The sequence below is a fragment of the Belonocnema kinseyi genome, chromosome 6 (genome assembly GCF_010883055.1).
Source record: "Belonocnema kinseyi isolate 2016_QV_RU_SX_M_011 chromosome 6, B_treatae_v1, whole genome shotgun sequence".
Classification (NCBI taxonomy): domain Eukaryota; kingdom Metazoa; phylum Arthropoda; class Insecta; order Hymenoptera; family Cynipidae; genus Belonocnema; species Belonocnema kinseyi.
In genome coordinates this window covers 55,146,574-55,173,551 of record NC_046662.1, presented here as the reverse complement: position 1 = coordinate 55,173,551, position 26,978 = coordinate 55,146,574, and the positions used below count along the sequence as shown (strand labels likewise).

Sequence of the window (26,978 nt, the reverse complement as noted above, 5' to 3'; positions counted from 1 at the left end):
TCGCAAGGACTGTTATTTTTTTGTTTCGATGCTTATTCTGGGCACAACAGAGGGTACAAGTTTTATGTACGTATGGACATGTGTGTGATATTGCATTTGTCGTTAAAATTGAATAATCTTGTATTGTAATTGAAAAATGTTCTATTATAATAAAAAATCATTATTACATCCTCTTCAGTTAAGGTGTGTTCCTTGGGTGCACTTTTTAGTCGAAAAGCGAAGTGAATATGAAGTTTAATTGTTTAAACAAACAAATTTTTTGTAGTTGTAACTTTTAGTATTTTATGGCCTTTGTAATTAATGTTTTTATAATTTACGTTTATCTGAATTTTTCCAAACATATCTCATTGTTATTGTTTGTTGTAACAATCTCATATTAACATAAGTTTGTAGCCGCACATGCTCACACGCCCATACAACTTGTACCCTCTGTTGTGGCCAGAATGAGCATCTGGCCAAAAAAAATTTTTGAACTTTTTTTCTTATTTTTTTTTTGTGTACAACCCCCACCCGCCACCAAATTAACAATAGTTCGCGCAGGACACACTGTATAGATCCAAAAAAGATTTCAGTTCATTTTTTAGCAAAACAGTCGAATTTTAAACAAAAGCTTATGATTTTTAAACAAAATTGTTTAAGTTTAAACCGAACAGTTAAATTTTTATTCAAGAAAGATTAAATTTCTTCTGAATCAGATGAAAAAAAAACCTCAACAAAAATAGTGAAATTTGTATCTAAAGAAGATTTTAGATAATTGTCTGACAACAAAATAAGAATTCTAAACAATAAGTTAATTTTCTGCTAAATAGTTGAATTTTTAGCCAAAAAGTATGACTTTTAATAATATTGTTAAATTATCAAGCAACCATTTGCATTTGGTCCAAGCAAAATGAAACTTCTACTAAAACAAGTGATTTTTTAAATCAAAAAGACAAGGTTTAAAAAAAAAAGAGTTGAGTATTCATCGAAAAGATTTCAATTGACCTTTCAATACAAAAATACGAATTTCAAACAAAAAGTAGATTTTGTATATAATATTTAATTAAAAAAATAGTCACATTTTTATCCAAGATAGATACTACCATCCGGCTTTTTAAAGAATTGTCAAGTTTACAAAGAACTAATGAAACTTATAACTAAAAAGATGATATTCAGGAGAAAGTTTTTGCGAATTTGCCAAAATTACGTACATGAGTAGAGGACCCTCTTCCCCCTCTGTTACAAATCGTAAAATATTTTCTCGCCCCCCCCCCCACGAGATTTTAGAATACGTCGAAAGACAACCTGGATGAGCTTAAGATAATTTTTGTAATCTTACAGGATATACAAAAATTATAGGAAAACGTTAAGTCATATCGAGAGACATATTTATAGGTTTAAAAAAGATACGAAAATTATTACATCTTGCGGATTCTTCACAACATTTTACACAAAATGTACATTGTTATAGATTTTGAAATTGTCAAAATCTTTAAAAATTCGTCTTCTTTAATAAATTGCATTTTTTTATTTAAAATAAACATCGTTCTCATTTGAAATAGCAGCTAGCACATTTTTTTAGATATTTTATTTTTTTGATTAAAAATTAAACTTTCAGGTTGAACGTATGAATTTTTTAAAAAATGCATCATTTTGGTCAAAAATAAATTTATTTTGTGTAACGAACCCTTCTGTTGCAAATTCCTCCTTTTTAAATCATCTGTTTTAGGTTTAAAATAAAAATGTAACTGCTATATTAAATGTTAAAATACTTTGTATTAAAAATTAATTCTTTTCGAATAAAAATTTTGCTACTTAATTTGCTGTCAATAATGTATATCTTAAAAATTCAGCTATTTAGTAGAAAATTTAAGAATGTATTGGAAGCTTTGTTTTTTGTTTGGTTGCAAATTTGTTTATTAATAGGAAATTTGAGTATTCGATTTTGGTTGAAAATTTGTCTTTTTCGGTAGAAAATTTATATTTTTTGTTTCAAATTTGTCTCCTTTTGAAGAAAGTTTGAATATTTTACTAAAAATTAATTTTTTTCTCAAAGATGCATAATTTTAGTTAGACATTAATTGTTATGACTGTTGAAAAATGATCTATTTTTGTAGAAAATTGACCTTCGAAGATGTTAAAGATTTATAATGTTAGTTGAAATTCATTTCTTTGGTTACAAATTTAACTGATGGTTTAGAAAATTTGTTTTTTAGTTCAAAATCTATTTCATTTTCTTTTTAAAATATATCATTTTTAGTTGAAAATTAATTTAATTGTTTAAAAGTTCGTCTTTCTTGGGCTGAAAATTTAATGAATTTGGCACGAAAATCAGATTTTTGTGTACAAAATTTGATCTTTTGGTTGAAAATTTAACAATTTGTTTAAAAATCAACTTGTCTTTTGAAACTTGGATTTGACTTCTAAAATTTGCTAATTTTTTTTTATTTTCTTACGAATCGTAGAAAAATTATGTTTATATGACCATAAAAAGAAATAAATTTAAAAAATAAATAGTTACTCGACATATTTATTTTTTTTCTTACAAATTATTGTTCTCCTCGTAGTGAAAAACTACACGAGCGCGTAGCAGGCAATTTATAATGCCATTTAAATTAAATTTAGATTTTTTTTTGGTTCAATTTGATGAAACTGAGAAAAGTACCTCACAGTCGACCAGCTGATTCCTATCTTCGAATCAGTATCATTCAAATGATTGTTCATAAACATACAGGACGCAAGCCAATCAGCAGAGTTAAATTCGTAAGGAATATTCCACCCCAAGGGACCAAATTTTCGACGCTCTTGTAAAACAGTGTGCAAAAATGAAACTGTGTACACTAATGGTATGAACTCTGGAACATCACATTGGTCTAACATTTCCTGATTCATTGAACTGTAAGTTGCAAGTAAACCTGCCTTGATTCCTGAAAAAAAATTGTTTAAAAATTGTTACTTGTGTTTGAGGGGTATCTATCCAAAAATTGCGTAAGACGATTTTCTGGTGGAGGGGGGGGGGAGGGTAAAAGATACTGAGTAGGATAAAGTTTTTTTAAAAATATAATTATTCCAAATATATTAAAACTCAGAGAAAAATTCCAGCATACGTCTGATCTATTTATGTAAAAGTACAGTGAAACTGTTTTATAGCACCGATTTTGGTGCTGACATTGGGTAAGATCTAACTTATTATAGCCCGCTCCGCTTTTCATATTTCACGCCTGAATGCTCACCTGAGTGACAACCGCATACTCTGCCCACCCGGGCAGCTTCTGTTACACATACTTGCTGCGCGGCGTCAAATCTCGGAAGGGTTATAGAAGGGAGGGCTATTGAAGGGTTTTACTGTATTATATTTCAAACAAAGATATGAATCTTAAACCAAATAATTCCTTGTTTGACGAAAAATCTAAATCTTTGACCAAGAAAATAAATATAGAACCGAAAAGAAGGAAATTCAATTTGTTGAACCAATTTGTTGAATTTCACACCACTGAAAAAAATTAATTTTCCACCCAAAAAACTGAATTTTCTATGAAATAGTTAAATTTTGAATAAAAAACATGGACCTTTAACCATAAAGATTAGATATCTAACAGCGAAGACGAATTTTTCAAAAAAATAAACAAATTTTAAACAATTAGTTAAATTTTTCATTAAAAAGATAAATTATAAACTAAAATTGGAATAGATGAATTTTCTACTTTAAAAAATTATATTTTAACTAAAGGAAACAATTAATTTCACTTAGACAGTAATTAAAATAATGAAACTTTAGCTGTACGCTTTCATTCGGAAATAAATAGTTGGAATTTCAACCAAAAAAATCAATTTTGAGCGAAAAACGTTAATTTTATATGACAAAAAGAAAGAATTTTAAAAGAAATAGTTTCTAGAACAATTTTATATTGACAAAGATGTATTTTCTATAAAAAAGTAATGAATTAAAAAAATAGTTTAGTTTTAAAAACCAAGTAAATAGATTTTTAATGAATAGGATAAATCTCTAAAGAAAGGAAGTTAATTTTTAGCCAAATAGTTGCATTTTAAAACCAAAATATAAACTTTCCACCAAGAAAATTAATTTCCAAGAAAAAAAGTCGAGTTGAAAAAATCCATGAATTTCCAGCTCAATAGTTGAATTTTCAACTAAAAAGGATCATTTTGAACCGAAAATGTAATAAATACATATTAAGTTAAAGAAAATAACTTTGAATCATCCAATAATAAAGATAGATTTTAACAAAAAATTGAATAATTAAATTTTCAGTTAAAAAATATGTTTAAGAATAAACGAATTTTCGACCTGAGAAAGTAATTTTTAATCCAAATGCTGAATCCTTAGCTGCATAAATTAATTTGAAAACAAATAGTTAAAATTTTAGCTAAAAAGATAAATTTATAATCAATTAGTTTAATTTCAAGCTAAAAAATATAAATTTTCTTCAATATGCATGGGTTTGCAATGAAGAAGATTAATTTTCCACGAAAAAGAATAAAATTATAACAAAAAAAAAGATAAATTTTCGCAAAAAAAGAATTAGTAAAATTTGAAAAAAATGTATTGCCAGTCAAGAAATACAAATTTTCGACTAAACAGTTAATTATTTCATTGAAAAGATGAATTTCCAACAACAAAATTTAATTATCTGCAAAAAAGTCAAATTTTCCAAAACATACATGAATTTTCGACCCAATAAATGAATTTCAAATAAAAATATCAATCTTCAAGCATAAATTAATATTTAAATTTTCAGTTGAGGAAATTCTTTTAAGAAACAAGAATTTTAGAAAAAAATTTGAATTTTTATGTGAAAATGAAAAAGTTAAATTTTCAGTTAGGAAAAGTAGTTTTTCACCATAAAAAAAACAACCAACTTCTAACACCCTATTTAAATATTTAATCATAGAAATGTAGTTTAAAAGAAAAAGATGAATTCTTAACAAATGAGAGAAATGAAAAACTTAATTTTTTAATGAATAAAATTAATCTGCCAACTAAAGAAAAACTAATTTTAGCCAAGAATGGAATTTTAAACAAAAATAGACCAAAATTTAATTTAAAAACAGGTGAATTTCCCACAAAACAGATAAATTCTTAACCAAAACTTCGACCAAAACAGATTAATCAATAAGCAAACAGTTGTATTTTTAACAAAGAAAAATTTTATTTCTACTAAAAAAGATGTTTTATCAAACCAAATAAGATGAATCTCTAAAAAAATTGTTAAATTTTAAAATTTTACCCAAAAAAGATGAATTCTTTTACGAAATTAATTAGTAGACTTTTCAAATAAAAAGAATGATTTTTTAAATAAAAAAATTTCGATTGTAAAGTGTGAGATAAATAAATATTGTTTTTGATCATTTATAGAATAAAGAAGAATAGTTTTTAAAAATATTGAAGTTCATTTGTAATACTTTTAGAATATTAGGTTAGAAAGTTGAAATTTTAGTTTCAAATAATAAAGCTTGAAATAAAGTGCATCTCGCACAGCAAACTCTTTTGGTTTTGACTTCACACTTTAAATTTTGCTAAATTAATCTTAGTAAGGTTTTAACTAAAACTAGGAACTTGGGGGGGGGGGGGGCAGAGACAATGTCACGGTAATAATTTTTCATAGATTTACAATATTAAAATCTTCCAATATTGAATTATAATATTAATCCTTTTTGGGTTAAAAATGCTACTATTTGAAAATTAGTATTTTTTATGAAAGGCCAACCTACTTTGTTGAAAATTCGTAATTTTGGATAAATTCAACTTTTTTTTTATATAAAAAATTGTTTTAGTTGAAATTTTGTGGTGAAGTGAGTTTCAAAATTTCAGAAAAACACGTGACTTAATTTGTAGATGACAACTAACAATAAAAGAGTCATCAATTATTAATAATCAATCGTACCTCATCAATCTTACAGCTAATAATAAAAAAACTTAACTATTAATAATCAATCGTACCTTGAGGAGGTTCGTATGTGAACTTAATCGACATTTGTAACAGGGAAATAGGAAAATCATTGTGTGGTTCAGTTGTTATCCAGATTCGGAAGTCGGGATGAGGTGTTTCCATTTCCAAAATAAAATTTACTAGTTCCGCCATGTAATCGAGACCCAAGTGGCAATTCTGACAAAGCGCCCAGAATCCCTTAAATTTGATCATTTATGAGCAATATTTTCAGACAAACGATATTTATCGAGTTTTTATGTTATTTTGTCAACTAGCGTAGTGACATTTGTTTTTATTAATGGAATTACGGTATTTGATCAAATAGTATGAACCAAAATGGTTATAGTCTTCAGCTGTGAAAAAATCCTGTCCACATCTGCTGGTATTCGAACCCAGTTCTACAGATTGCCGAACTGGTGCTCTAACCCACTAGGCTTCTATCACCGAACGACTGGCAATCTGCAGACCAGGGTTCAAATCCCAGCGGAATTAGAAAGAATTTTTTCACATCTAAAGACTATACCTATTTTTCTTTAGACTTGTAGAACAAAAACCGTAATTTCATAAACAAAAAACTAATATTTATCATAAAATACCTCAGTCTTTGCACTAGATAACAATTTCCTAGCATGCACTTCTTGGCCTTGACCCATAGAAATACTTTTGCATTTGATCTCCATTTTTTTAGCAAGCTGTTCAATACTGGGTGTAGGATCTGAGCCCATACTTAAAAAGCACATCATTGGTGTGTCTGGTCTTGATTCAGAAAGCATTCCATCTAATAAAGTTATAACAGGTTCCGCATATTTTGAACCCAAGGAACCAGCTATATATTTTCTTGACTGGGAAAGTGTTCTGTCCATACACCAAGCTCTAATAATGGGAAAAAAATTTCAACGAGTCTATATTAACATCTGGGTTCGTGCTTATATTATTTCTATTTTAATAAAAAAATGTAGTCTTTTTGGTTAAAAAAGAATTTTTTATGTTGCAAATTCATCTATTTGGTTAAATGTTGATGTATTCAGTTAAGCAGTCTTCTGTTTTAGAAGAAAATAATTTTTCATGTTAAAAAATTCATCTTTTCAGTTCAAAATTAGATTATGTTATTGAATATTCAGTTTTATGGTAGAAGATTTACAATTTTGTTATAAATTAGTTTTTATGTTAAAATTTACATTTTTATTAATTAAGATTTTTTTTTTTGAAAATCCAAGTGTTTCATTGAAAGCTTTCTTGCTGAAAATTAATTTCTCTAATTGAAAATGTACCTATTCCATTTTTGGTTAAAGATTGATATTTTTAGTTGAAAAGTTAACTATTTGTTTCAAAATTTATTTATTTGGTTGGTAGTTTATCTATTGTAGAAGAAAATTACTATTTTCCTTTAAAAAATTATATTATCAGTTAAAAATTCATCTACTTTATTAAAATTTTATTTTTATAATAGAAGATTTATCATATTGCCGACATTTTTCTGCTTTGTTGAAAATTCATCTTTTTCAGTTATGTGCTTCTTGATAGGAAATCAGTCTATTCGATATAAAACTCAACTATTTAGTGTTTTCTTTTAGGATTTTCTATTTTAGTTAAAAATCTATTTATTGCGTGGAAAATGAAAAGCATTTTGTTGAAATTTCGTTTCTTTTTTGGTTGAAAATTAATTTTGCTAACTCAAAATCAACTCAGTCCATTTTTGTTTCAAGATCTATGTTTTTTTATTAAAAAGTTAACTATTCGGTTGTAAATTTACAGGTTTTTGTTGAAAATTTGTCTTTTTGGTAGAAAATTAATCTTTTTGACTGAAAATTCATATTTCGAGTTAAAATTTTTTAATATTTTGTTAATATTTTTTTATTAAAAATTATTTTTTAAATTTTAAATAAAAAAACTTTATTTTACAATAAATGACTAAAATATTTCATTTTCTTCTTGAAATTTGAACTATTTGATTAAATCATCTTCTATTTTGGTGAAAATGCAATACTTTCACGTAAAAAGGTCGACTTTGTGATGGAAATTCCTGTAATGGAACACTACTTGAATTACGTAACAATTCAAGGGGGGAGGGTCGAGACAATTTGTTAAAATTTATTACAGCACGGGGAGAAGGTCCTTAACTCAAGCACGTAATTTTAGAAAATTGGCAAAAACTTTCTCCGGAATACCATGTTTATAGTTATAAATTTTGTTATTTAGTTGCAAATTTGACAATTTTATTTGAAAAGACATCCTTTTTGTTTGCAATTTCAACTATTTGGTAAAAAATGCATCTTATTGGGTTAAAAGTTCAGCTCTTTTCGTAAAAAATAAACTTTTGTTTAAAATTCATATTTGGTTGCTGATAAGTCAACTAAGACCTTTTTTGAAAAAACTATTTTTATGAAAATTTGTCTTTGTTATTTAAAAGTTAATATTTTAAATTTGAAATATTGCATCATTGTTGGATCATAATGAAAATATTTGTTTGAAAATCAAACTTTCACATTAAAAATGTACTTTTAGTTTAAAATTTGTATTTTTGTATTGAAAAGTCAATTGGAAGCTTTTCCATGAAAATTAATTTCTTTTTTTGAAAATTTGTCTTTTCGATTTTGAAATTCACCTATTTCAGTCGACTTTTTATTTTTCTTGGACTAGAATGCAAATTGTTGCTAGAAAATTTAAGAATTCTGTTAAAGTCATTCTTTTTTCTAAAAATTCGACAATGAACTGGCATCTTGTTCGAGTACAAATTTTACTTTTTTTAAGTTTTTTTTTTAATTCATCTTTTTTAGAAGAAATGTCATCTTTCTTGAATAAAAATTCGAAAAATCGATTGAACATTTAAAAATTTGATTAAAAAATCATACTTTTTGGTTGACAATTCTGCTGTTTTTTTTTTAATTTCAATTTCTTTTACAAAATCTACTTATTGTTTTAATTTAATTTTCGTTTTAATTTTATATTCTTATGCTAAAAGAGAAACTGAATTCTTTTCTAGATGAAAATTCAATTTTGAAGAAAATGTTCTTTTAATTCAAAATTCATCTGTTTAAAGAGCAATTTTATCTTCCTTGGACAAAAATGCGACTTCTTGGATGAAAATTAAACTATTTAGTCACAAAGTCATACTTTTTGGTTGAAAAATTGACTATTTTGACGAAAATTAACTATTTTATAGAAAATTTAGTTTTTATTAAAAATTTATATTTTGATTTAAAAAAATGAACTGAAATCTCTTCTGGATAAAAGTTCAACGTTTTAAAAAAAATTTTCCTGGTTTTATTAAAAATTCATCTGTTTTAGAACAAATTTCATCTTTCTGGGATAAAAATGCAACTATTTGGTATAGAATTCAACTTTTTTTGTTAAAAAATACATCCTTCTTGGTGGAAAAAATTCGTATTTTTGGATTACAAATTCTATTTTTTTCTTAGAAATTTTCTTTTATTACATAATTCATTCAATCTCAAAACGTCAACTGGAATCTTTTTCAAATTAAAAATTAACTATTTTTAGAAATTTTTTTTTTTTTTATGAAAATTTATCTTTCTTAAGAGAAATTTCATATTTTTTGGATTCAAAATTAAATTTTTTCGTAGAAACTTATTTATTTTTTAAAAATTCATAGTTAGATCGTGAAAAGTCAACTGAAATCTTTGATAACAGAAAAACCAACTTTTTTTAAATTTATCTTTTTGGTTCAAAAATTCATCTATTTCAGTAGAAACTTCTGTTTTTTGGATGGAAGAACAACTTTTGGTTTCAAATTTATTATTGTATGCTTAATTATTCAATTATTTTCTTAAACAGAATTTGGTTGAATCACTTTGTGAGGAAATCTTTTTTTTTAGATTTATATTTTTAGTCGAAAGTTCATCCCTTTGGTTGAAAATTCAAATAGTTGTATGAAGTTAAATTACATTGTTTAATTTTTTTATTAAAGGCTTGTGTCTTTGTTTGAAAATTTAACTTTTTAGTAGAAAAGCCTTTTTTTGGTTTCATATTAATTTTTTAACTGAAAACGTAACTCTTTTCAGGTTGATTAAGATGCTAGTATTTAAATATTAATGATCAAGGATTTTGAAAATGTTTTTGCAAACCCTGTCTAATTCTACTAGCAATAACTAGTAAAACATTTCTGAAAACTGAAAATTCCGTACAGCAATATGGGGAGGGGGGCAGAAATATTTTGTTACGGTTTATTACAGGGGGGGGGGAGGGAATAACAGAATTTTTTAATGTCTTCATAGACTAGATGGAGCTATAAAGTACTTTTTTTAAAATTAAATTTGTTCTAAACAAAAGATCTCCTTTCGCTCCTTTTGGAAATCTGTTTTCAGAAAAAATTTAATTTAAGAAAAATTGTAATCATAGCTCCATCTAGTCTGTAAAGACGTCAAGGAATTTTTATATTCGCTGATAATACAGATTCCTTAATATCCGAAAAAATTGACTTTGCATGTTTGCCTCAAATATCTTCAGAATCTTTGTAATGATTTATAAATAGTACAAAAAATTGTAATAATTAAAGAAAAAAAAATCTAATTTTTTAATTTTGTCGAACTTTTTAAAATTTTATTAGTATTACGTCCAACCGAAAAGTCAAGCAAAATTGTGCGAATTAAACTCTAGACTTTTCTCTTTATTTGATTATTTCAAGAGTTCATTTCTATTAAAAAGCGGAAAAAGCAATAAACAAAAGTTGATAGTAAAAAACGGTTTAATGACTTTAATTTAAAAAAACGTTTTCTGCTATATAAAAACCTCCATAAAAGACACAGGTCTTAATATATCTAATTCCTTTATATTACTTTCTTGCCTATTTTTCAAAGTGAAGTAATGCTTTTTAAACAATAATTTTGGGTATATACAAGGTGGCCGTTTTATTCACAGGAAAAAGTTCCCTGTCATTTTTCGGTATTTTTCCTGTCCCCAAACATTTTTTGCGGTCAATGAAATAAAAATATTCGAGATCTAAGGCTAGAAATTTTTCCATTTGAAATACTAAAAACTGAACTATAAATAATTTCAAGCAATCTTAAAGTAGTTCCCGTGCCAAGAATCGCATATCTAAAAAAATAGTTTTTCTATGGTTTTAAAAATCGAAATATTATAACTGATGTCATTTCAAATGAAAAAAAAATTATTTTTTCATGAAAAATGTAAAAATGTACACCAAAAAACATTTATTTTTACTCCGTTTTTTGTTATTGAATTTTTTCTGGCCATCGCTTATTACCAATTAAAAAAAATGATTTCATTTTCAAAAATGACGGCTTATTTTCTCCGAAAAAGTATTCTCTACAACTTTATTTCCAATTAAAAAAATTAATTAATAATCTTAAAATATATTTGTCTGTTTAATAAATGTTTTCGCAACAAAAAAATTTTTCTTAACAAAAATCGTTTGAACTATTTCAGTTATCGACAAATTTAATCTTAAAATTGGAGATAGTAGAGTTGTAGAGAATGATTTCCCGGAAAAATAGGCCGTCATTTATTAAAATGCAATCATTTTTCAAGAATTGGTATTTGGATTTTAAAAATCATATAGAAACTATTTTTTTTAGATATCTAAATCTTGGAAATTCATTTTTGTTATAAACGGGACATTTCTTAGATTAAAAATTAAATTATTTTGATTTTATTACGGTGCGAAAGTTAACGGTTATCTCTTTTTTGAGGACTGATGAAATTCTCTTAATTTTAATTATTTTAAAACTAAAAATTATTCTCTTTAATGTATGTTTCAATTTTTTCTTTAATTTTCAATAACTTCGGAAATAATTGATATTTTTTTTAATTTCTGGTGATCATTTTAAAGCTATTTTTCTAGTTTGTAAATATATGAAATCTATAATCATAAAGTTTCCATACAATTTTATTAAAATAAATATTTATTCAACTTTTATTTTTATTTGTCAGCAGGTAAGATGTTTTCAAATTAATTTAAATTCAAGTTTTTACAATATACTAGGAATTTTTTTAAGATTTATACCCATAACCTGCTGCGATACTGTAAAAAATTAGTTTGAAGATGAGCACAAGAAAATAAAAAAATTATTGATTATTATAATTAAGAAAACTTTATCAGTTATAAAGAAATACTTTAATTTTTTTTGAAATTTAGAAACATCTAGATGTTTTTGTACATTTTCTTAAATATTATATTATTTTTTATGTTTTTTTAGAAATTTTAAAATCATTCGAGTTATTTCTATTTTTTCTGAAAAATATCAATATTTTCTTAATATCTTCCAAATTTATTTTTGACAATTTCAGAAATATTTTTAAATATTGTCTTAAAATTGATTTTTCAAAATAAAAAGTAATTTTCAATTATCCTGGTAATCTTGCGAAAATGTTTTTTAAACCTTTCAAAATTTTTAGAAAGCTTCTTAATTTTTTGTTCGAAATATGCAAAAATCTATATTTAGGTTTGAATTTGCTTACATAAATTATTTCAAATCATTTAAAATTTTCTATTAATTTCAATCTTTCCACATCTTCTAAATATCGGTTTAGCTTACTTGATTTTTTTTCTAGGAATAATAAGTGCTCAATATTTATTATACATTAAAATTGAACAATTTTACTTGTGAATTAAATTTTTCAAATGAAAAATAGTTGATACATTTTTAATCAAGCATTTATATTTGTTTAACTACGAAGACATGAAAAGTGAAGAAGAACTGAAACAGTTCAATTTTGAACGGTAAAATCTGAAAATCCTTAATTTTCAAACAGATTCCGAATCGTCTTTAAAATCAATTATTATTCTCTTGTTAATCCTTTATGTGCAAGTCAACTTTAAATAATGATTATAGTTTATATCTACAGTTGGGACAAGAAAATTTTTTCGTTTCGAAAATTGTAGATTTCAATCGCATCTAATTTTTTCTTTTTTTTCTTTAAAATTGCATTTTAAAATTCTTTGAATGATAAATGTACGCTTAAAATAAAAATCTAAAACGAAAAATTTTTAGATAAAAGATTTTCGATTTACGTAATATAGAATTAATTATATTATAAATGCAAAAGATAACAACTCGACTAATTATTAAAAAACCGTTGAAATGAAACTTTTACCAATTTTTTTTAAGTTTATCAAATTCTCGGTCAAAAAATAAATCCAACATCATTTCCCTTTGAAATCTCGAAGCAATCTCCATTTGCTTAAATTTTTTCCGACGAATTATAAATAGTAATGTATATTATGAGATTAATGGCAAATTTCATAAATATGGAAAAAGTGTTTTTTGTTAATTCATTCAACGATTTTTAAAATAATTTTACTTTAGTTAAATTAAATTCTTTGCGTCAAAATATAAAAAGTTAATATTTTCTGGAATTATTGACGAACTTAATCGATTTTAGGAGTAATATTTATTGTAAAAAATGCTTAAACAATTTATCAGTATTTATTTATCCCACAAGCAAAAATTAATATTAACAATTTACATAAAATAACTGTTTGAACTAATAATAATTGATTAAACAGTTAAGCAATAATTTCCAAAGAAAAATAATAAATAGTAAGCAACATAACGGATAAAAAAAAACTAGAATTTTCTCCACCTTTGCCGCGAAATGCAAGAATTGAATAATTATTAATTGTTTATTTTTTAACAACTGGAAAATTTATTTAAGAAAGAAATATTACACCTACTATAAAGTAATGTGGTTATTTCTACGAAAAAACTTTTAATATTGTGGGAAATTGTTTAACATGAAAACAGTTAAACAATTGAAAAATGTCTTGAACCAAAAACAATTATAAATAAATGTTTAAAAAAGTGCAATTTACGGAATAATAATTATTAATGCAAGTAAAAAAATTCAAGATGGAGTCAAAATTAAAAGTTTTTGGGTTGAGATAATTCCTTGGCCATTGCTTAAAAAGTGCCTAAACTTTCATTTTCAAAAAGTTAATATAAACACTATGTTTTTCAGTTAACACAGTATGTTAATTAAAAAATTTAAAAAGTTCATTTAACGTGAAATTAATTTGTTTATTTTTTAAATAAAAATTGTTTATTTCATTTCAACATTTTTTACAAATTTTATTTTAAAAATTAATTAAATTAATTTTTTGAAAATTGTTTTTCAGCTGTGAATATGAACTACTCTATTGAATACCTTATTATTAGAAGACGACGAAACGTGTCCAAGTTATTATAACCTTCAGGAATAACTTCCTCCTCTGGGGCATCCTTATTAAACCAAAACTTCCAGGCTTTTTCCGAGGAGGAAACTTGATTAACAATATTCTGAAATTGTCTTAAAGAAGAGAGAGCCACTAAATTCAGCCAAACAACATCAGTGATCCATTTATATGGTTTTGGTTCAACTGCCTTCAAATCAAGAGCAGCGCCACCTTTGATGAAATACTGAAATTCGTCATGAGAAATAGCGCCTCTTTGAAGATCAATCTTCAGAGTCATCAAAACACTAAACATGTATTTGTGATTTTCATAAAGTCCTCTGGCTTTGTACTTAAATATTTCGAAGGTAAGATATTCTATAATGTAGCCTATCCTTCTCATGTTCACAGGGCTCTTTTCTGATCTGCCTCATATTTTTAATTTTCATAAATAAATAGTTTTGTATAGGTCATCCACAAACACGATTTCAAGGGAGGAATCGAAACGTCAAGAGTCAGGGCCGCCTAAGCCGTTTCTCATTGGAATATATAATATTGCGCAATATACTCGACTATGTACTCGCGCACTGCGGCCTTTCCGAAACGACAGTCACAACCGCTCTCGCTCTGCCCCACTGAGAAACTGTGTGGGCCAGCAATTCTAGGAAGAACTAAACCACAAAGTGCGAATTTTCAACAAACTACGTAAATTATTAACCAAACAGAAGAGTTTTTAACCAAATAGATAAATTTTCAACTAAGAAAGATAAATTTTCCACAGAAAATGAAATATTTATATTTTAAGTTGAAAAAAATCATTAATTATAAAAATTTTATCAACAAAATAGTTATTTTCTTATTAAAAAAAATGAATTTTTAAGAAAAAAAATGAATCTTCATGCAAAAAAATAATTTTAAATCAAATAACAAAACTTCCAATCTGAAAGATAAATTTTTAACTATGATGATTAATTTTTCACTAAAGAAGATCAATTTGTTCACATAATACCTGAATTTTGAATTATAGTTAAAATTTTCAATAAAACGGATGAATCTTCAACCAAAAATGGAGTAGGTATATTTTTAGGTAGAAAATTAATTTTCCATCAAAAATAAAACCGAGTTTTCACGAAATACTTAGATTTTCAAGCGAAGAAACTAATTTTGTAATATAATGACAAATCTTTAAAGGAAAAAATCAAGTTCAAACCAAATACTTCAATTATCTACCAAACGGATTGAAAAGAAAAGAAAAAAGAAAAAATGAGATTTTAACAAAATGTTTCAATTTTTAACAGAAGAAATGAATTTCTAACTAAAATTATAAATCTTCAACAGCAGAAATAAATTTTTATCGAAATAGTTGAATGTTCTATCAAAAAGATTTATTTTCGACCAAGAAAGCTAAATTATGAACAAAATATATAATTTTTCAACCAAATAGCTAAGTTTTCAAGAAAAACAAATTACGCTTCAAAAACAGAAAAATCTAATTTCAACCAAACAGTTCAATTTTTAAAAGAAGAAATGAATTTCCAACTAAAATTATTATTTTTTAACAACACAGATAAACTTTAAACAACGCAGTTACATTTTGTAACAAAAAAATTCATTTTTCACCAAAAAAGATCAATTTTTAACGAACTATATGAACTTCAACTCAAATAGTTGAATTTTAAACTGAACAAATGAAACTTAAAAAATTAACAAAATACTTCAATTTTTTAACAGCAGAAATAAATTTGCAACTAAAATTATAAATATTTAACAATAAACGTAAATTTGTAATAAAATAGTTCAATTTTTAACGGAACAGATGATTTTTTAAATGAGAAGACTAATTAACCACTAAAACAGATGAAATCTCAATACATAAATATCGAAACAAATAGTTGAATTTAGAATCTTTTAGAACGAACTTGAAACAAAATATTAAAATTTTAAAGTAAATATATTCATTTTCAACTGAAGTGATCAATTTTCAAGAGAAAAAATGAATTTTATACCAAATAATTCAATTTTAATCAAAATATAAGGATTACCATCCAAAATTGTTAGAATTTTGAACTGAAAAAGACGAATTTTTAATAAAAAGATGAACCTTTAAACAAAAGCAATTAGTTTTTTCTCAAACAGAAGAATACTCAACCATATACTTTAATTTTCAAGCAAATAGTTCAATTTTCAAAAAATTTTAAAACAAATTTTTAACAAAAGACATACAATTTTAACCAAATAATTGAATTTCATCAGAAAATCTTAATTTTTAACGAAGAAGAATGTTTTTCTACTGAAACGAACGGATTTTTAACCAACCAAATTAATTTTCTAGCAAATTGTTGTATTTTTAAATAAAAAAGATTAATTTTCAAACTATAAGAGAATACATGAATTATAAAGAATGAAATAATGAACTATTCAATTAAAAATATTATTTTTACCTAAAACGAAAATAATTTTGCACAGGTTGAATACATATTGAATCGGGAAGGTGGTCCATTCTCAAGTCCCAAAATCATGTGACACTAGAATATAATATTTTGTAAAGGGAATACGAAATATATATACGAAAGCATGAAATTGTGTAATTGAAAAAAATTGTAAAGTATTTTATGCTTTTTGAATTAAAATAAAAAATTGTAGAGTATTTCTTACTTTTTCGTACCTCGTGTAGATTTGGTAAAAAACTTCGAATTTTTTTCCACGAAAAAAATGTGTGTTTTAAGGCGCGACGACAGCTTAGGGCCGACTATCATCGAATCAAATTCGGACAAATTTATAACGACATTAGGAGAAAAAAGAAGTTTGGATCTCTGAGTTTTATTTTCAATATTTTTTGAGAAAATACGGTACGATTTCGTTAATTGTTAACTTTTAATAAATGTTCGAAAGCATTTTAAAAAAACCAGATATTACAACTGAAACAGAATGAAAAAAATAACTAAATGCATGCATAAATAAATAAATGCATGCATTGTATTAAATAATATCTTATTTTTTACCCAAGTTTTGACCATTTTGTGATCATTCGTGTTTTTTGAATTTTTTGAATTCATATACACATAATATTCGCAATTTTTTTCATTTGACAAATCGGCAAGATACATGTCGTCTTATTTCTTTTAAAAACAATATATTCAAGTGGTAAATTATTCTAATTTAAAATTCTATTTGAAAAAACATATATTCTTGACGAAACAGGATGACTTTGTAATAAAATTCTTAAGTTTACAACAAAGTATTAAGATTTTTAGCCAAATAATAAAATATTTGAACAAGAATGTGATACTAGAATTTTAAACCTAAACAGTAGCTTGCAATTCAAAATAGTGGGCTTCTTCTACTGGGTTCTATTAATTCAGTTCAGATTTATTTGGAAAATGAGAAAAGAAGGGGGAAAGAAAATAAGTAAAGGATTTCGAAGTCTGCGATAAATAAGTAGAAATTTAGTTCATTTATGGACCGACTTATTTTTTTGAAATAAACATTTAGGTCCATTTTGAATACTTAAAAGCATTAAGATGAAAAAATGGAAATTTTCATTAGAAAACAAACTTATGTTTCTACTGCATATTTTCTGATGTAGGGCTAAACATTTATGAATTTGCAATGTCCAAGTTTTTCGGATTACGTTAAATGTTACACGCTGAAGAAATGATTAAATTGTACAGTTGTAAGACTGAATACTCATTACTAAGGCATTCTCTAACAGTATAGCTATGAAAGTTCTAAGCTATGTATCTACAAATGGTTAAATTCATACATTGCAGAAATCTGCATTACCGACCGAGGGTAATTATCCGGTGATGGTAACCGATCATGGAACAGAATCTTGCTTGGTAGGTATTTGGCGTAGAACTGCAATAGCTATACTACTTTTTGTGTTTCTCTAAAAATAATTTTAATTAGTTTGCAAGTTAATTTAATTAACATGATCTATGTTCATTTCATAGATTTATAAAATCTCTGAGGTTGATAATTTTAGAACAACATCTTACATAATTTGTGGATGACCCATTCAGAAAAAAGGCAAAATTGCAACTGAAATGTATTTTAATTACCTGTCTAAGGATATATCAAACCTCTCCAAAAATTGAGCAAGTGAAGTTTGATACATGACGTTGACTTGTGCCATGTCACAAATCAAAAAGTAGAGGACACTACCCCTAGTTGCTACTGGTCGAAATTCCTCTCTGGCTAAGTTGATTTTAATTTCAGTATCTTTTGCAATTGTTAACTTTTCATTAACTTCAGTTGCAGTTTCTCGTGCGTTGTTTAAAACGGCCATCAGTTCCACGTCTTCTATTAACGGTCCCTACAGAGGATGATAAATTAAAGCATAAACCGAATTTTTTAATATTAATAAGTCGAATCTTTTTAATAATTTGTCATTTTGCTCCGAATTAAAAAAAACGTATATCTAAATGATTTTTTTTAAACAAATCAACACTTAAAAAAATATTTGTCTTTAACTAAAGACGCCCTATCTTCAACATAATCTTTTACATTTTAAGAAAAATAATATATACGGAAAAGGGTTTCCTAGCCTATTCAGAATTTAATAACATTTTTCGCCATTTCTTCTCCCACAATCACCCCTTTTTACCATTACTATTCTATCCTGTCCTATTCAATTCTATCTAATTATCACCTCTACTTCCTTTAATCCCCCTACCTACTACTCCCCCACTCATCGTCACCCTTATCCTCTTCCACACACCTCATCACCTGATCTCTACTTTACCTTACAATCCTTACTCTCTCTACACTCTTCCCTTTCCCTAATTTCCATCCTCTCCTCTTCACTGCTCTTCACCCTCTCATCACTTTTACACTTGTACGACTTCCTTTTCTTATTTTCCTATCTCCTTTGCACTTTCGTTAACAACCTTTCTCTTACTTTTTCTCAACCTTCTCACCTGCACTACTTTCATCAACTACTTCGATCACTTCCTTTCCCTCATCTAACCTTCTGAGTAAAAGTAACAAGTATGAAACCCTAAAAAAGGTTTTCTAGCTTATTAAGACGTTGATGAATTCGTTCAAATCTATCTCTACCACACTTACCCTTACTCCCGCTTCTTTTACTACATCTTTCTCCCATGATTCCATGCTATAACTTTTTCTCTCCTACCTCCCTACCTCCCTACCTTCCCTATTATTCCAATTCTTATTCGCCCTTCACTTCCCCTATTTTTCTATCCTATGCTTCACCTCTCCAAACCTCCACTTTATTTCCAAACTTTCTCAACCCTACTCAAATGAGCTTTCGTAAGACTCCTACCCTCACTGCCCCACCTTCCTTATACTTCCTCATCCCTCCGCTTCACCTTATGTACTCCCCTTACTTCCTTTACATTCCTTCGCTTCTCTTCCAAATCTAAACCGCAGTCACGCAATACAAATTCCCGTTATAGATGATAAGGTGGTCCAAGGGGGCGAGAGGGAACCACTGAGAGCTCGGCTGAGCAAATACACAACAACGCAGGAGAGCATGAAAAAAGCGGGTAGTACCCCCGGCAGTTAATAGTGTCGTTTTCTGAAGTCGTTTTCAGTCAGTTGCAAAAATGTCGCAGGACATTCGCTTTTGATCGGGAGTTTTACAAATTAGTAGAAGAAAAATCTGTCCAAGTTAGATTTTGAAAACTTTTAAAATAATTGGTTAAATTGTTATCTTTCTCAATTATGAGTCCATTCACTTTAGAATGCATAATTAAAAACTCTTTTAATTTCATAATGAACCATTTTAGATTTCTATTTTTAAAGTTAAATTTTTAATTCAAGGATTGTCAAAATACAGATATTGGAAATGAAAATAATTTAACTTAATTTACGAAGTGCTCAATTAACAAAATGTAATTTTTCAATTTTCAATGTTTTCTGCTTAGTATTGCTTCAAACAATGAAATTTTGAAAATTTTCAAGTTCATTAATTGATTCTTTAATTTAGAGAACTAAAAATGATGACGTGAATTTATATTTTTGGAATTTAATTTTGTAATTTTTGATGTGCAGAATTCCTGAAAATAAAACTAAAAGTCCAACGAACAAGTTTCCACACTCACCATACTATTTTCTTATTAAAATTTGAAAAGAGATAAAAAATTTTAAACAGTTAAAAAAAAGAAAAAAAATTCTTTTGTGGACAAAAAAAATGTTTTTTAGGTTTTCATTCTTCGGCGTCAGCAAGAAAGAGCATCGTGATTTCGTGGCTGTTCCTGCCTGCTGGAATATTTTTAATTTTGTTCAAAATTTTTATAATATTTTGCTCTATCTTTTTTAGGAAAAAATTGTTAACCTTTTCCAAATTTCAATAAGAAAATGTTATGGTGGGTTTTCAGATTTGATCGTTGGATTCTTGGCTTTAATTTCAGGAACTCTGCACATTTATATGATTATTGGACGTTAAATAGGATTTTGTATTTTATTTTTATCTCATTTAAATTTCCTGAATTTGAATTTTTTTATTTTTGTGATAAAAAAATTCTAAATTTTGCAGTTTATCTGAATTAAATTTAGGCTTATTTAATTTGAAAATACCTTTCATTTTACACGTGTAAATTATTGAGCATTTCAATACAATATTTTAAAATTAATACATTTTTAAACTTCAATTAAAAAAGTTTAGAATTCAAGAGTTCCACTTTGAGTGCTCTTATTTGTAGCTTGGCCTTTTATTACTTCAAATAAATAAAATGTTTAGCTTTAAAGTTAGAATTTCTTTATTTTACTGACTATCAAAAATTTTATCAACAAAATTTCGACATTAATAAATAAAAATGTCAATTACACAACAACAAAATGTTGTTGAGACGAAAGTCCAACAGCAATAATTGACACGGCTATGCTTCTTCATGTTTTGGGGTGTTCCGAGATAGTACGAAGGACATTAAGGGTACCCCCGAGACGGCCTCTATAGCGGGACTGCAGAACATAAGGATTTTTGCCCAGGGTTATGAAATTCTTATGAAGCAAATCATTTTAAAATCAAAATTTCTTTGAATCAAAGAAACTTTTTTTTTGCCTGAGAGGTATTTGATATTTTTCTTTAATTTAAAGGATTTTTAAAAATGAAGGGAATCTTTTTTCTGGATGAATCTAACTGGATGAACATGAAAATAAAGCAGATCACAATATCTGGGGCGACAAATTTGTAATAGCTTTTACAACTGCCCTTAATGATTGGTAATAATTTTGTCCCACACCTCTCTCTTTTCAGTTCCCCTCATCAAGCATTTTTTTAATCATTTTTTTACATTGCCTTTCTCTTTCGAATTAACCCCAATCAGACATCCTCTCGTTTACAAATTCGCATAGCAAAGCGATTTGTAATAATGTTGCCACTCCCTCTTGCTTTCCAATTTTTATATGTCAGGGTTTAATAATATTTCTTTGTAGTAAACTTCGCTTCTCCAGTTACTCCAAAATTTGAAACAACTAAAATAATATATCGATCATTTATTTGTCTCACGCTTCGCACTCAATAATGTATTTGTCTGTTCGCTGTCATTTGGCGATTGTGAATTCTCTTTTGTTAAAGCTCTTTCGGCTTTAACGAACACATTTTCATCACGTATCTTATACTTCGCACTTGATTTCATCGAAAATAAGAACTTTTCTACATTAAGTTTTTCCATCAATTTAATTTGTTTATACTTAATGTGGATGTAATTTAGGCGAAAAATGTTGTTAAAGAAAATTTCATTATATCTTGTGTCCTTTTTCCATGAAGTTTATTTTTTTACTTTTATGTAATATAATTCTATAACAAGAGCTTATAACCAACTTGTAGATATTTTTTGGTTAAACAACTTTACCTTTTAATTTTACTTCGCACCTTGTGTCGTTTTTGAAAAATTTAATTTTTTATTTTTTAATTTTATTTTTTACGATTAAAACAAAAACTACGTGTCCCATAAAAAATTATTCCATACAAATTCGAATGACTTTCTGCTATTTTTTGGAAGAGCAGCTTTTGTCCATTAATTTTTTTCTTAGCTTGTGTCGTTTGTCCAAATCTTTAATTTTCAATGTTGTTTTTTACGACTCAAACCAAAAACTACTTGTCCTATTAAAAAGTGAATAATAACAAATTTGTAGATCTTGTCAGGGCGTGCAATTACAATTCATACATTTTTTTCTTATATTGCATAGTTTGTCCGCAATATGGTGCTTTTGATTATTTTTTGTATGATAAAAATTTAAATTGCCGTACGTAAAATTTGTAAATGAAAAAAAATGGTCCCAAATATTCTAAAAATGCGCACACTTTTTAAATTTTCGTCTAAAATAGCTGGTTTAAGAATTCTTTATTTCCTTTTAGGCGTTAAAAAAGTGTGCACAAGCAGAATAAAATCTGATTAATTTTTCTAAAGTTATCGTGCCTGCACGATACAGACTACATACGGACAGACAGAACAACATCTTAGTAAAAATCGTTTTTCGCGGACTCAGGGGGTCTCAAAACGTGGAGATTTGTTGAAAACTGTGAAAGTGTAATTTTACATAAAACCAATACCTCCTCATTAGGATGAGAATCTAATTAGTTTGATTTGGAAAAAAAACAATAGCTTCAAGGGATTCGTAACCCTGGGTAGAAACCCTTACAGTTTATAGAAGTTCAATAAGTAAGGGGAAATTAAATAATTAATAAGGGAAATTGTTGGTAAATAATTCTAATTAACGCTGAAAGGGGGAAGGAATGTAGGGTAAGCGAAGTATTTTGTGGATATCACATATTTCAATGATTTGAAACTCTTTTAATATTAGCGAAAAACTTGTTCATCCACATTAGTAAATAAGCGATTGTTAACCCACTTTTTAACCGTATTCATTTTTATGAAAAAAGCTCAGCTTCCTTTCAAGCCTAAATAGAAAAACCGTCTAAATTAAAAAAAAGACTTTTTTACCCTCTTTTTTGAAGCTCAAATATTGATCTTTTTACAAAATACTGACGATTATTAAATAGGGTGTGAAAAGATCAAATCGAAACTGTAGAACACATCTCGCTTGATTTACATTAGTAGAGTCACAAATCATTGAACTCAACTGAGCAACAAAAATCAAAATTTGAATCCCTCCTCCCTGTTAAATAATGCTTCATTATCAAAAAAAAGAGGAAAATTTTTCGTTGTTGAGATTTTCTCATGGAATAATTTATAATTATTTTTAAAATAAAATAATAAATCATTACTTTAACAGTTGTTAGCTTATGGAGTAAGTTAGCTTCCAATTCTTTGATTTTCCTTTGATTCAGTGTTACGTCTGTTAAAAGTTCAGTCCTCTCTGTTTCTAGTTCTTGCTTTTCAGACAAAATTACTCTACCTAATAGTTGGTCCTCCAATCCTTTTAAAAAATTCATTTTATTCAATTGATTTTATTAATTATTTTTATCTTAAGTATATTAAAATATTTTTTTAGATATGTTAGAACGTAAAATTATGAATCTCTATGTGATTAAAAAAAATTGTCTAGTAGAAAAACTACCTTTCATAGTCACAGTAAAATCAATGATAGAGGTACGAGCAAATATTTCAGGAGGATAAGAAGGATTTGGTAATTTTGTAGTGATGTATAATCTAAAGTCATCATGAATATCAACTTCTTTGTCACCTAATTTGACCTAGAATAAAAAATTTTTAAATTAATATCTCATAATGAACTATTTATAAAAATGAAAAGAAATCTTTAGACTGTATAATAAAATTTCTTCATACCTTTAGAGAAGTTCCTATTTTTATGAAATTTTTTTCTAATAAGTTATCCAGGACAGGATCTAATTCTTCTTCTACATCTTCGATTAAAATTGGTCGTCCAAGAGAAACACAATCTTCTAAATGATTTCTGAAGTATTTGTGTGTGAGCAATGTTAGCTGAGAAAACATATTTTTTTATTTACAAATTAAATTTTTTCATAAGAAGCTACTATGGGGCTGTCCATTATATTTAATTCTTCTGTTGAAAATGCAACTTTTTTTGTTAAAAAGTAATCTGTTTTCGTAAAAATTTTTAAAAACTTGGGTAAAAGTTGTACTACTTTTTGAAAATTTATTCTTTTGGTTAAATATTCACTTCCTAAGTTTAAAATCTAGCATTTTGGTAGAAAACTGGTTACATTTTATTTAAAAATTAATTTTTCAAATTGAAAATTGAACTACTTCATTTTTCGTTGAAAATAAATCTTTTATAGTTAAAAATTCAACTGTTCTGCTGTCTCACACATATTACATTATTTAGAATGGTATCGTTTGACAAAAATATTTTCTTTCACTCATGCATCATTTTTCAAAGAGATAATCAAAATAAAGGATGATAATTTATTCTGTACATCTAGCTATGTAACACCGACGACCTTTAATATCAATAAATAGGGCAGCTACCTAACATAACGAGCAGTGGGAAAAAAATAACATTTTTGGTTCCAAATGAGTTATAGCCCACAAATATTTAATAAGTTCCACAGATTAATATTAGTTAAAGATATTCCAATATTATATACTAAACAAACAAAAATTTTATATGCAAATTATTCGTGGAAAGAATATTTTTCACGGTTTTCCATAATTTTACGATTTTTTAAAGTTATATCGCAATAATAAAGAAATTTCATCTGCTTCCCGAGGATTGTCGTGGCGCCCCTGGAGCCACAGCTGGCGGCAACGGCATTTGGGACGGTGGCGATGCTGCGAGATGGCCAGACAGATCTCACTAATCAAACAGCTGGCCAGCAAGAACATCTGCGACAAACGGTAAGCAATGGAACATCAACTGTGCCTGCTGAGGATGCTTTGACTAGCGCTAGTTATTTGCACCCAACCACCTCGACAGAAATACCCTGGGAGAGCATCAATTGGGATACCACAATGAAAGAGGAATTGGTGCGTCTCTATTACGAAAGTGCGAAGTTTGAAACGAAAATGGAAAAAGGATACAATTGAGGAAGAAAATTTGCTGCAAAGTATCCTAATATACAAAAAGTAGCGCTAAGAGATCTTATCGCTGAAGTGAAGGACATGAAGACTAATCTACATGTTACAGAAGACCGAGCAATGGAGATTAAACAACAGGTTGATTTGGCGTCGAAAAACGACAGCAATGAACATCAGTTAGAGGAGGCCACGTCAAACCGTCAAGCAGGAGCAATTGACTTTAATCCTCAACCTGTTGATGATCCAACACCACCACATCCTCCAGAGGTGGATTTCCTTATACAAATAGAGGCAGAAGCAGAGGTTCAGCAACCAAAAATGCGACGAAAATAGACATACCATTTGAAGAGAGATGCTATGCACCTTTATTTTTTGGCAGAGAAATTTGGGCAAAGTGTGAGGAGAGAACATCATAGACTCTTCTTACTTAAATACCCAGACCTAGCCACAAAAATAAATAAGCAGAATCTGGCAGATCAAAAACTCTCAATGTCTATAAACAGAGTGCTTTTGGCTATTGAAATATCTGCTATCAAAATGGACGTGGAGCAACAGCTTCCTATTGATGAAGTCGCCTTGGAAGTTGTGGATAACGAAAACTTGATTGATGCTGAAGGCATATGTGCTAGGGATAATTATCATCATGTACCGGACCTCTTAAAACCACATCCCGATATTACTAACGATGATGTGGATAGGAAATTCTCAGAAAAACTACAGCACCTGGAAAGGAATTGTGGTCATGCTTTACTAGAGTTCAGATATGTAGAACCAACACTAAAGTATTCTCTGTCCAAAATAAACATCACAAATGATCTGCGTGTACTAATAGCACATCTCGACAGCAGGGTTTTACCTAGGTATTTGAACGTAGCACAAACTGCGTTAGAGGTGCAAACTCTTGCATACTGTGCAGCTGTGACAACCGTTAGAACGTTGGACCGCAAAACTAGGCCTGCAAATGCAGTTTTTGTTTCAGCAAGGGATCGAGATCCACCATGGAAGATCAGATTGGATATGGATGTCAGCAAAGTAAGGTGAAAATTGGGTCGATTAACTCAATATAAGAAAGGAAATATAACCAGAAAGCTGATAAACCATGTTACTAAAATCATCTAGCCTCGACACAACGAGAAATTACCACCAGCAATAATGGATTAATTTTTAGACACTCAACGACAGAGACTTGATGTTCTCACTGTCAGACTGCGTCGGTACAAGAAAAGTAGTGCACGAAGGCAACAAATTCAAAACTTTCAGGCAGATGAAAGAAGGTTCTATCGTGAACTGAGAGTGAAGCCAAATAACCAGGAAGGCACCGAGGTCCCTCAATTTGAAGATATGACTAACTACTATCGGCGAGAAAATTTGAGTCCTCTGGCTTTGACGTTGAATAAGTATGTGAAGAAAAAATAATACGTTAATAAAAGAGGTATCATTTTTAAAAGTGCAAATGTTGTACGTTAATGAGCCGAAAAGTAATATTCCAAAAAATTATTTGTAGCTTACAGATCTGAAAGTCTGATGGAAAGTAAGGAAATTTGATAGCTTTTAAAAACAGTGAACTTTGAAGCATAGTTTTTTATTGAAAAAATAATAGGAAGAATCTGAAAAAAATCATGGTGGTACATCAAACATTTCCGAACAGATTGCCATCGAAAATTTTGAAAAATATAAATAATTGTTCGTTTTTTGTGAATAAATATGCGACCACACTATCTTTAGTCCTAATGAAGATAATGAAGTGACTTAAATTGGAGGTAGTTAGTTGAAATATTTGTAATAGTTTACAATTTGCAGGAAGTATGTGGGTTTTGTTGTCTTCGTGCAAATTGCCATATTTTAAGTCAGTTTTTTATATAGGAACGCAAGTGCCAGAACCCAACGTGGTGCCGTTTTTTCAGGGGATCGTCCTCGGTTTTCCTCAGCCCGACCTACCCAAATTGTGTCTTCGAGCCTCACTCTTGCATTCAAACCCTTTCCCTGTTGTGAGGA

General features: G+C 27.7%; 1 protein-coding gene across 1 annotated transcript in view; it reads right to left on the bottom strand.

Annotated features, from left to right (window-relative positions):
* Window positions 1–26,978, bottom strand: part of LOC117175400 (dynein heavy chain 8, axonemal) — a 158,593-nt gene that overhangs the window by 14,332 nt on the left and 117,283 nt on the right. The window contains exons 53-60 of the mRNA XM_033365109.1: window positions 23,772–23,927; window positions 23,542–23,677; window positions 23,249–23,400; window positions 18,117–18,370; window positions 14,052–14,480; window positions 6,524–6,800; window positions 5,939–6,125; window positions 2,645–2,906 (exon numbers count right to left, since the gene is read on the bottom strand). Coding sequence (XP_033221000.1) covers window positions 2,645–2,906; window positions 5,939–6,125; window positions 6,524–6,800; window positions 14,052–14,480; window positions 18,117–18,370; window positions 23,249–23,400; window positions 23,542–23,677; window positions 23,772–23,927 — 1,853 coding nt within the window. The remainder of the gene's footprint in view (window positions 1–2,644; window positions 2,907–5,938; window positions 6,126–6,523; window positions 6,801–14,051; window positions 14,481–18,116; window positions 18,371–23,248; window positions 23,401–23,541; window positions 23,678–23,771; window positions 23,928–26,978) is intronic.